Source organism: Podarcis bocagei (assembly GCF_964188305.1).
Source record: "Podarcis bocagei genome assembly, chromosome: 8".
Taxonomy (NCBI): Eukaryota; Metazoa; Chordata; class Lepidosauria; order Squamata; family Lacertidae; genus Podarcis; species Podarcis bocagei.
This window is the reverse complement of record NC_138133.1, coordinates 7,351,672-7,363,868: the sequence shown is the minus strand read 5'-3', so window position 1 is coordinate 7,363,868 and position 12,197 is coordinate 7,351,672. Positions and strand designations below refer to the sequence as shown.

At 43.2% G+C, this 12,197-nt stretch overlaps 1 protein-coding gene and 1 long non-coding RNA gene across 9 annotated transcripts in view; both read right to left on the bottom strand.

Annotated features, from left to right (window-relative positions):
• Window positions 1-564: 564 nt before the first annotated feature.
• Window positions 565-12,197, bottom strand: part of LOC308594073 — a 75,737-nt gene continuing 64,104 nt past the window's right edge. The window contains exon 2 of the long non-coding RNA XR_014011292.1: window positions 565-3,410. This is a non-coding gene — a long non-coding RNA (uncharacterized lncRNA). The remainder of the gene's footprint in view (window positions 3,411-12,197) is intronic.
• PACS2 (phosphofurin acidic cluster sorting protein 2) overlaps window positions 4,886-12,197 on the bottom strand; it is a 56,081-nt gene continuing 48,769 nt past the window's right edge. For 5 of the 8 annotated variants that reach the window (XM_081206244.1, XM_081206247.1, XM_081206245.1 and 2 more), the window contains 4 exons: window positions 11,466-11,604; window positions 7,978-8,204; window positions 5,923-6,036; window positions 4,886-5,182 (listed from right to left, as the gene is read on the bottom strand). In XM_081206244.1, coding sequence (XP_081062370.1) covers window positions 5,070-5,182; window positions 5,923-6,036; window positions 7,978-8,204; window positions 11,466-11,604 — 593 coding nt within the window. In that variant the 3' untranslated portion in view covers window positions 4,886-5,069. Of the gene's footprint in view, window positions 5,183-5,922; window positions 6,037-7,977; window positions 8,205-11,465; window positions 11,605-12,197 lie in introns of those variants that run through there. The other 3 variants (XR_014011039.1, XR_014011040.1, XM_081206248.1) reach the window with 2 other exon arrangements.

Below are 12,197 nucleotides of genomic sequence, written 5' to 3'. Positions count from 1 at the left end.
TGAAAGAAGCACTGAGCTAAGTTGCCAGATCTAAGGTCCCTCCATCATTAGACTCCACTTCCTATTCTTGCTCAAAGGACTGATAAGCTACTGCTTGAGTAGCAGTTTTGAGAGAAAGGGGTGACTTGAACATAGGAACTAAATGGGTAACATATTCATAATTTTATCCAGTAATCAGTGGGGCCAAACGGCTATGAAATTCAAGAAATATATCAAGAAATACAGCAGTTTGATGCATTTCCTGCCAAACCAGTTTTAATCTGAATTGAAAACAAGCTGAGGTGTGTACATTTACACACTGCCTTTCTTACAGGTGGGTGGTCTTACATGGCTGATGTCAACCTGTGTGCATGCACAGATGACAGCTTCATGAATGAAAATGGTGGGTGGGTTGCAGGGGTGGGTGGAGAAACCAGCGGGATGTAGCGTAAAAATACAATGGGCAACATGGAAGCACATCAAACTATGCTGATACGTACAATATGCAAATGTGATTTGAAATTTACCGGTGGTTTTAAGCTCATAATATCTACACAGCCTTTATTACAGACAAATCTACCATCATTTGGGGGGGGGGGATAAAGTTTTTTTATTATTTCATTTTACAATATATTTATAAAACAGAAACAATTATAACAGACAAAAATTAAAAGATTGAAAATAAAGCAGGCACATAGAATGCGTAGTTGAACATGAATTAAAATAACGAAGTCCAAGTAATGACTATCAACTTTATCAGATCATCAAGTCTAGTCCAGTTTTGCCAAGGTTGTTTTGAAAATGATGGTTTCACTTTATATGTCATAAAGTACTGGTAAATCATATAAAAAGTGTCTAGAGTTTGTAGTCCTTGTCAAATTATGCATGATTTTCTCCACTATAGCTATATTCCAGAGCGAATGGTACGAAGCGTCCCATGTAAGATACTGGGCTGTTTTCCATCCAGTTGCTATTACCATTTGTGCTTCCAAGTTCATATATAAGACCAATTATTTTGACTATATTTACAGTGGTATCATCAAAAATATTCAGTGCCATTAATTTTAGGCAACAAGCAATAGTTTCTTTAGTAGCATATCCACCATCATTTGTAGATGTAATGGGGGTCTCCCCACCCCCCGACTGTGTTTCAAATTGCTTTTGCAAAGTATTGAACACATCAGTACAGATTGGTGCGCTCCCAGATTCCCATTGGGCAGAGAGGATGTGTGGATATCTTCGTATGACTTACATTTTCAAATCTGATGGAAGCTGGTTTGGTGGGAAACACATCAAAACACAGTATTTCTCAATAAACTATAGTATAGATGCCAGTTGTGGCTAACTTGTGTTCATGGATTCACATACCAGCAGTGGGAGCACACTGGTAGCGGAGTCAGTGTGAGCACACATTGCTTCAGATGGAAGAACAGAAGAGAGTAGCCCCAAAGACCTCCAACAGCACCTGTTTTTAAGAACAAAGTTCTTTTCCTTAACAAAAGCAACCATTACCAGTTTTGATGTTTTCTGGTTACAAACTTTCCCGAGTGCCTCAAACCAAACATGGCAAGAGAGGCATCTATGATACAAGGCTATTGCTGCCAACACCTCAGTTTGCAACTGTTTGAGCAGTTAACTCAGGACAAAGTCACACTGTCTCGTAGCATGGATATGGAATATGGCCTAGTACTTTATTGTAAATGTGATATTGCTATTGGTGGCTTCTGAAGTGTGTGAGCAAGTCTAAATCCACCCAATAGGAGCACAAAATAGTTACCCCATGGGGTGTGTGGGAGTCCTAGACCAGGGGTAGGCAAACTAAGGCCCGGGGGCCAGATCCGGCCCAATCGCCTTCTCAATCCGGCCCGCGGACGGTCCAGGAATCAGCGTGTTTTTCCATGAGTAGAATGTGCCCTTTTATTTAAAATGCATCTCTGGGTTATTTGTGGGGCCTGCCTGGTGTTTTTACATGAGTAGAATGTGTGCTTTTATTTAAAATGCACCTCTGGGTTATTTGGGCATAGGAATTCGTTCATTTATTTTTTTTCAAAATACAGTCCACCACCCCCCCACAAGGTCTGAGGGACAGTGGACTAGCCCCCTGTTGAAAAAGTTTGCTGACCCCAGTCCTGGAATTAGTCTCTATGTATAATGGATAGAAAATTTAATTACACCCATTTATAGCAAAGAATATTTCAACCACTGCTGGCCAGTCCAGAACTTGGTGAAGTAGACACGGAATATGAAATGTGCTTTAGTCATTGTGGTTGGACAAGCATGAAGGAGGACGGAAGGAGGAAACCAAGCAACTTCCTTTAAAGGGCTGCTTTCTCCAATCAGAAATATGTGTGTGCTTGTGTTCCTTTTCCCCAAGGCAATGCTGGAAGCTATCTTAGAGCAAGCAGCAAGCTTAAATCACCTTGGATTGGACTTGCCGTCTAAGAAAAGTCAAGGGTTGCTCTTTCACAAAACTTTATGGAAAGGCAGTGCCACATTCCCAAAGTCCAGCACAAACTGAAGTAATCGTGTAAAGAACGAGTGGGGAACATTCTTCCATCTTGAGGGCTACCTTTCCTTAGGGGCAGCCTTCTGAGGGCCACATACCGCAGTGGATGGGGCCAGAGATGGAGGAAGCAACAGATGCAACTGTACAGCCGGTCAATTTCTACAGATGCCCCCCCCCCCACCTCTCCCATCCTGGCAGAGTTCAAGGACACATTCCAATGGGGCAAAAATATTCCAGGAGAGATGAGTGAGGGGTGCTGTCTGGGGAAAGGGGTTGGCCCAAGGAAAGGCCCAAAAACTAGACCGGACTGGAGGGCCATACGCAGTCCCCAGGCCGTAGGTTCCTCACCTCCCAACAATAAGAACAAACAATAAGAGAAATAAAAATTTAAAAAATTGAACATATGCCTGTAGTAGTCATCTCAGGACACACATGCACACATCAGCACACCATACAAGAGTGGCATTGCAGGGATCTTCAACAGAATTATTGTTTGTTTTTGTCTTAAGAAAGATATGCCAAATGAGCCCAAACCTGCGGCTTGGGGGCAAGGGAAGAGAGAACTGACAAGGCACCCAAACCTTCTGGAAGTTTTCAGATGGCTCATCTGCCTAGCTACTCATTATTGCTGGGCTCTACCAACAATTTTGTCTATTGGCTCCTTTTCAGGGTGATTCAGGGCTATACAGAGTTGGGCCGATACGGAACAACTTGCAGACCCAACTTTGAACAGTAAGGAAATTGGTCAAATGATAAAATGAAACTGTGGAGACTTTGTGGCCAAGGAAAAGCTCACAGAAATCTTCCTAAGATCTGGGTCCAGTAGTACAATAATTTTATCACTCCTCTCCCCAACACACAGAAACACACCAGTGTTTGGGGGAAGACCTTTCTTGCCAAGACTTAAAGGTAAAGGGATAAGGAACTAGTGTGGAGTATCTGCAGGACTGTGCTATTCTGTAGGTGCAGACATTGCTATAGTGCTGAAATAAGTCCTATTCACCATGCTGGGCACCAGCTCTATCTCCCGGGCATTCTCTTTTCTTCTCTTTCGTGACAACATAATGTTTGCAAATATTATCTCACATTAACGGGTCAACATTAGTAAGTGCAAACTGCTAGACACACCGAGCCCCAAACTGGTATTCTACATGCTGGTAATTGCATCGGAAGTTCCCAGACGGAAATTGGGCTGCTTTTAAATATTGCTGATATAGGCAGTACTGCATTTCTAAATAACGTTCATAATGTATGTTTCGAAAAGTGCTCTACCACAAGTCAGATAGCCACGAGTTTGGGGGTGGGGGGGATCAGATTACATAATCACAGTCAGAAGAGGGTCACTTGCATGAGCAGCGATTTGCAATCAATTGTGGCAGGCTGTCCATTCTGGGACAAGGAGAGAATGATTTCAACAATTTTGCTTCTATGTAAAATTTAGGGGTTAGCATTTATTTTAACACAAAAAAAGATGTCAAAATGGGCAACCTCATATTGGATTGGTTCAGAAGCGATACAAGTGATTTCCCCAGAAATAAAAAGCAACTTGGATTATTTTATCAGCCAATCTGGTACTCATTATTTAGCTTCCAAGCTGCCCCAATTCTTCCTTTCCACCCATTCAGTCCAGCATTCCTCTGAAATTTCTCCTGCTTTCAATGAAACTGGACCTTCTGGTGCTACTGGGGGAGGGGGGTGTTGCTGGTAAGAGGAAGTGAGGAAAATCTGACACACACACCCTCACACCTTCTCTCTCTTTTCCCTTGGGAAAAATGGCATTGCCTAGGTCTATCAGGGATCTTAATCCTGGTACAGTGGTGCCTCGCAAGACGAAAAGAATCCGTTCTGTGATTCTCTTCGCCTAGCGGTTTTTTCGTCTTGCGAAGCAAGCCCATTGAAGGATTAGCGCTATTAGCGGCTTTTAGTGGCTTATCGGATCAGCTGATAAGCGGCTTAGCGGCTTAGAAAAAGGGGGGGGAAAGGGGGAAAAAACCCGCAGGAACTCGCAAGACATTTTCGTCTTGCGAAGCAAGCCCATAGGAGATTCGTTTTGCGAAGCACCTCCAAAACGGAAAACCCTTTCGTCTAGCGAGTTTTCCGTCTTGCGAGGCATTCGTCTTGCGGGGCACCACTGTACTCATAATGATCATGGTGACAAGCAGTGGCAATGAGGAGGCGTAGATCAGATGTCCTAGATGGAGAAGTTGTGTTGAAAGCAGGGAGTAATTTGGGTGGGGGAGGCTGGATGAGTGCTAAGGAAGGGCACCCTGGAAGTTACTCTCCAGCTGAATTTGGAAAATTTCACAAGCATGCTCCCACTCTCCATCTAATCGGGTTCTACGTTAATAAGCAAGTTACTCTTGGGTTTTAAAAAAATTATTAAGGGCTCTTGCAAGTATCTTAGATGGCTGGCTAGATTGAATATTGATTTGCTGAGGTTTTAAGTATTATCCTTCCCTTGCAGACAACAGAAGAACAAACAGAAGCTTATCTGAGCTGTTATCCAAGCACGTAAGTAAGAGAGCACAAACAGCTGGTACTCATGTGTTGTGGCTTGCAGAACTGTCCCATAATTCCTGCTCTGTTAGGATTTGGAATGCCCAAATATGCAGATGGGAAAATGCTTGACATGGGAAGACCACTGTGCTGCTAGCTGGAAGAACTTCACGTCGTTCCACTCCACTCCGTCAATAAGCACTGCAGCAGGAGATAAACAAAGAAAGATGATTAGGACAGAAGTGCTTGGGGACCTGGTTTCAACTTACACCCCAGCAATTTCCCCTTGCCATAAAAATAAATGCATCAAAATTCATCCAGATACATTGCAAAACCCTTCCCTAAAAAGGTAAAGGACCTCTGACAGTTAAGTTTAGTTGCGAACGACTCTGCAGTTGGGGAGCTCATCTCGTTTTCTGGCTGAGGGAGCCGACGTTTGTCCGCAGATAGTTTTTCCAGGTCATGTGGCCAGCATGACTAAGCTGCTTCTGGCGAACCAGAGCAGTGCACGGAAACGCTGTTTACCTTCCCGCCGGAGCGGTACCTATTTATCTACTTGCACTTTGATGTGCTTTTGAACTGCTAGGTTGGCAGGAGCAGGGACCAAACAATGGGAGCTCACCCCGTCGTGGGGTTTTGAACCACCAACCTTCTGATCAACAAGCCCAAGAGGCTCAGTGGTTTAGACCACAGCACCACCCGGGGCCACAGTCGTAAAAAGGTTGGGCGACACTAATATAGGCTGTGTGAAAACAATCACAGGCACAAGGAGGAAAGAGGCAAGTGATGACCTCTTCTCTTCAAATGGGGGTGTTCTGGATTGGTCGGAGAATCTGGGCCTAAAGCTGAACTAAACCCATAAACACAAGAGATAAAGAATGAACTAAGGAGGATGTCCAAAAGCTGACTGGCAGTCGTAGCACTGGATAAGGAGCACTTACCCTGCAACATAGTCTGCTGATGCTTCGCTGTGCAAATCAGCCGGCTGATCCCCTCTATGCACTGACTCTTAGAATCAAAGTCTTTGTCTTTCACTTTCTTAGGCAGAAACATCACTAGAGGAAATGAAGCAGATATGTAAACACAGCAGCACCATCTTTCGGTGTCCTCTCTCCTGAGTGAACGTCTTAAGATCCAGAAGGCTGGGAATTGATGGGACCTTTTACAGTACAAAGGAATCCCTGCATACATGGGGATTCCATTCCTAGCCGCCGCGTGCACCAGAAGGACACGCACAAGTCCAGTCCGCCCCGCCCCTTTTCAGCATCGAAAATGGCACACACAGCAGCAGTCGTGTGCATGCTCGTTGCACGCCAAGTGGAGAGGTGCCTGTACATATCTGGTTTCTGCTAGGGGATCTCAAACTTTCTATCTACAGGGCCCACTTGAGATGGCTGAAAACTGCTGAAGTCCACCAGTCACACAATGGTGCTACTACAGGGGCAAAGCCAGTCACAAAATGGTGGCAGAGTTTGGCATAATTATTGACAATTTCTATTGATATCTACTCTGGCTTTGGAGATATTGTGACCTCCCCAGCCCACATTTGAGACAAAATCCACTGATCCAGAAGCTCTAAGCCAGGCACAGGCAAACTCGGCCCTCCAGATGTTTTTTTGGGACTACAACTCCCATGATTCCTAGTTAACAGGACCAGTGGTCAGGGATGATGGGAATTGTAGTCCCAAAACATTTGGAGGGCCGAGGTTGCCTATGCCTGCTCTAAGCAGAGGGTTTTTCTTTTATATTTTTCCTTCCCACCTACCCCTGTGCCTCTCCAAGTATGTTTACCCATCTCCTATATCTTCTCCTGTTCTCCTTTCACATTCAACTTGTACTCCCCCCCCCCACCTGTCAAATTCGGACCACAGGGTGTGGCCAGAAAAAAGATTTGGTCCCTGGATTTGAAAGGGTTTTCCACTCCCGTCCTAAAGGATCAAGCTCCTAAAGCATGAAGTGTGGCACAAAGCTCCTTCCTCCAGGTAAGGCTGGTGTGCCAGTTGGCCACAATTACCGTATTTTTCACTCTATAGGACGCACCCGACCATAGGACACACTTTGTTTTTAGAGGGGGAGAACAAGGGAAAAAATTCTCCCCCTCTCTGCTCAGCGCTCCTTCAGCAAAGCGGCAGGAGAAACGGAGCCCCTTCCATTTCTCCTCCCACTTCGCTGAAGGGGCACTGCGCAGCTCTCCCTCTCTGCTGAAGCCAGGAAAGTCTTGCTCTCCTGGCTTCAGCGAAAGGAACCTGAAGCCTTCGGAGCGCAGCGCGAGTTCCCGCTGCGCTCCGAAGCCGCCTGAAGCCTTCAGAGCGCAGCAGGAACTTGCGCTGCGCTCCGAAGGCTTTGGGTGCCTTTCGCTGAAGCAAGGAGAGTCTGCACCGATCCCTTTCGCTCTCCAGGCTTCAGCGAAAGCAATGCGAAGCCTTTGGAGCGCGGAGGGAGCGCTCCCTCTGCCCTTCGGAGGCTTCGCGTTGCTATTGCTGAAGCCAAGGAGCCTGTATTCGCTCCATAGGATGAACACACATTTCCCCTTAATTTTTGGAAGGGAAAAAGTGCATCCTATAGAGCGAAAAATACGGTGCCCAAGCACCTGTAATGTCTTGTTTATACTATTTTTAAAGGAGGGAATGACAGTACAAATTCAATGTAGTTCTATTTCCACTCTAACCACAGGGGGAAAGCTCGAGGTGAATTTCTATGCTCATTGGACGGTAGACACAAATGCTAACAAGCCACTCCAACATGAGAAAATAAAGTTTACACTATGATCAGTTTCCACATGTGAAGTAACTGGTCCTAGCTTGAGCTAGATTTAGAGCAGCCAGCAAGACAGAAAGGTATGCTAAAATTAATTGGAAACTAGTGGAATTAAATGCATCTCACACACTAACAAAGTCAGTGAGTTCGACCTCCAGGAATATTTTACTATTGAAAAATGCTAGTGTTAAGCAATAGAACATATGTTATAATAGCCAAGAAGCGTCCCTTTTCTGCACCTTTTTTGTTCTTTTCCTTTGTGACAACCGTCATTGACATCGTTGGAGTGGAAATGGCATCCCCACTCGTAGGCAGCCGGCTGACCTGGAGAGACCGAAAAGTGCATTTCAGAGTGTTTTTGGCAGCAGAGAGGTCCTTTTTTTCTGAGTCTCTCTTCTTCTCCGTAGGATGAGTTGCAATCCAGTAATCCACCTGAAGGCCCATCAGTTCCATACCAAGGCCACAGCTGAAATACGTTAGGAAAATACTATCATTTGTAAGCTGTGACAGTCCCAGAGAGCCCAGGTGAGAAACACGGATGATACCAAATTGAAAAGCATTCTTGGAACGGTGCTTAGTATTTGACACTGTGATCTACCTTTCAAGTGTCTTGGCTGCACGGCTGCAGCCAAAAGACTTCTCACGTTACTATAAAGAACTCTGGCACATATATTTGAAAATAGATAATGTAACGAGACCCAAATGACAACTCAATACTAGAGCCTCCTCAAGAATCTTGTGCCAGGTATGTCTTTGCACTGAGGCACCTAGGAACCAGAGTTTGAGGCCTCTTCAGAACTGAGTGTGACTTGCAGGTACACATCTGTCTTCAAAAACAGTAAGAAGCAACATATAGCAGTTGGACCACTTCCTATCTAATATGTAGACCATCTTAATTAGAACTTAACAGGACAGATCTATTTATGTAATTTCAACTTTGTTTAAAAACAGATTCCAACTAAATGCTATATAACATTGCTGACTTAAGAGCAAAATTAGATGTGGTCATGTTCTGCTTAATTCTTCTTAAAGCCCAGAAATGATGGGGATATTAAAAGTGCTGCATAGGCAAAGGAAGAGAGAAGCTCTGAACCCTTTTCTTTGTAGATAGATAGATAGATAATACTTTATTCGGCTATAAGCCCACAAGGTAAAACAAATCAATAGATAAAAATCAATAGAAATCAATAGATAAAATCAATAGCATTTTACAATCTAAAATATCAACTAAAATATTTCAACGCATAATCTCTAGATGTACTGTGTTATGGCCTTGAAGATAAAGATGGTGCATAGAGTTTACTGAATTTTTAATAGTCATGCAACATTCCATGAAGTCTTTTATATGACAGAACTGAAATCAGGAATCTAGCAACCTGTAATGTTCTATAAGAGTCAATGTCCTGGAGTAGATAAGCTAGATGTAATTCAGGTGGTTTAGCAGCAATTTCCAGAATGATTGAACTCAGGATCCTTGATCGGGGAACATTGTATAAGGGGCAATTAAACAAGATATGATAAAGGGATTCTATCGATTTGTTGTCACATGCGCATAAAACAGAGATTTTACCGTTAGTAAATCTATTGCTCAGCACATTTGAGGGGAACACATTAAATCTGGCTCTAACAAATGCGAATCTATGCGACGCAGCCGATAAAGTAGACAGATATCGAGGTATCTGGGACATAGATGTAATGCCCTGATATATCGGGGAACAATTCTTTGTAGAGTATTACATAGCGTAGTGGAAAATTTTGTAGTGCAGGAGATCATCGCAGCAGCCCTAATGAACCACACCCCTAAGGAAAGTCCCCAAATGCAGGCTGGTTTTGACCTGCATGTGGGATGTGATATGTAAGTAGCAGTGAAGTTCAACTAGAACTTCCTAGAGTGGACATGCAGGGGAGTGTTTGGTCCAGCCAGTCAAAAACTTCCTGTTTGCTCCTGGCTGGGACATACTTCCTTTGCATGTGACTACAGGTGGGCGTGACCTTACCTGTCCAGGTAACAAAAGGGACAAGGCATGCAGCACTCTCTCTCTTTTTGACTTCCTCCATTGTTGGAGCAGCTTTTCACTTCCAGCCAACAGAGGACACAGGAATTATCCCCATATGGGATAGATCCACATGTATATACTTTGTAACTAAGTCTGCCTTCAGGGATCACACTATGCTCTGCCTGATGTAAGTAAACTTCTTTTATTCACTTTGTATAAGATTGTGGTGTCTTTTTTCTTTTAAGAGGGATTTAAGGGAACTTACCACGAATGTACAATTCAGTCTAAGACAGACTGAATTGTATACAAGTGAGAGGCTTACACAAGCCTGCAACTAGCTACCCACTGTGTGTTTAAAGGGGGAATGTGAAACTCTGCTAAGTGAAGGAACTTGCTAGCGCAAGTTAGGGAGGATATTAATACAGTGGTGCCCCGCAAGACTAAATTAATTCGTTCCGCAAGTTTTGTCGTCTAGCGAATTTTTCGTCTTGCGAATCACGAAATCCCATAGGAATGCATTGAAAATCAATTAATGCGTTCCTATGGTCAAAAAAAGTCCAAACGAAGCCAAATTTGGTACAACAGCAGTTTATTAACTGCTCTTTAAAGTCACACATACTGTAAAGAGCAGTTCAAAAATTGAAGGGAAAATAAATTAACTTTATAAACAAAACATGTCTTTGTTTTTAGACAAAGGAAACAAAGTCGCGAGACGTTTTCGTCTTGTAAAACAAGCCCATAGGGAAATTCGTCTTGCGAGGCAAATCGAAAACGGAAAAACCTTTTGTCTAGCGAGTTTTTTGTCTTGCGAGGCATTCGTCTTGCGAGGTACCACTGTAAACAATATATCCTCTCCTGCCTCCCTGAACATTCCTATACTGCAAAGCCTTAAAAGGCTCAGGACTGCAATTCCTCAAGGACTGCCTCTCTCTATATGAACCAACCTGCACCCTGCAATCATCATCTAAGGCCTTTTTCGTGTGTCCTCAACAAAAGCAGGCCTTTTCTGCAGTGGCTGTGTTTGTGGAATGCTCTCAAAATTATCCAAGGGATGGAGCAACTCCTTTATGAAGAAAAGTTGCCACATTTGGGACTTTTTAGTTTAGAGAAAAGGTGAGTCAGCATTCCGACACTGAGATTCCTGCATTGCAAGGTGTGAACCCCCGAGATTCCTTCCAACTCTACAATTCTATGATTTTATGACATGGTAGAAATTTATAAAATTATCCACTTTCATTATGCAACGCACATAGAAAAGTTTTTCTCCCAATCTCATAAAACTAGAACTTTTTCTGATATTTCGAATTACTATTTGAAATTACTATTTCGAAATATTCCAATTACTATTTTGAATTATTAATTTGATATTGAATTGTATTAACCATTTTGATGAATTTTTTTGTCATTTGCTTTATTTATGTTATTGTGTTTCATAGTGAAGTGATTACTCAGGAAAAAACTTGAGTTAATGTCTGAAGGCTGCTAGCGTAACCTAGTGTCAAAAACAGGTGCAAGGGAGACTCTATCAGGAAGACCTGCTGAAGTAAACAACTAAATATTGCTTTGGGGTGGAGATTTGATTTTCAGAAAGGTGTTGAATCGGCTGAGATGAAAGAGAATATGAGCAAATCACGAGGATAAACTGGCAATTCAAGGTCATATAAAGGGGTGTTACTTCTTCTTCTGTATTTCATAATAGAAGTGAGAGGAAAAGGGAGAAGGTGCTTTACCTGGAGGAAGCAAAGGTGCCTGTGACCAATGGGGAGGAGGGTGGGGTGGGAGAAGATTCCTTCAGAGCAGGAGACACAGAAGGTGGGGTTGAGGAAAGGACACTTGAAGTGCAGGGAGCAGCAGCATCATCCGAGTCACCTTTAAAAACAGGATTCAAATGGTTGGTCTGCAGACAACAAAGACCACTTTAAGCATCATATGGCAAACAATGACCTTTACAGGATAGATAGAAAGAAGGCAGGCGAGGTGCGACAGACATCTCAGCAGAACAAGAGATGCAGAGAAAGCAAAGCTATGGCCCCTCCAAAGACAAAAGTTAAAATAAAAGTAGCATGGAAAACCTCTGTGCCTGGCAAACCTAAGGGCAGGATCTGGCCGTGGTAAGTAGGTGTAATTAGTAGCCTGGGCTTACTTTCCTAGAAGCAAAACTGAGGACTGCATCAGTTATGGTTACAGTCATTGCAGATCAATCACAAGGAGGAACATGAGTTTAATTTTTTGAAATGGTAAATAAAATACAAGTGGAATAAAAATGAGGAAAGTTCTAAAGCAAAATGGAGGAAAAAATATATGTAAAAGTTATTGAGATACTAATTTCCTTTGTCTTCATAGTGGAACGGAATTGTAATATCGGAAGGATAATTTAGTCCCTGCAAAACAGGAATCTTTTTGCCCAATGTGAGGCTTGGACCCACAACCCTGAGATTAAGATTCTGAGGTGCTACCAGCTG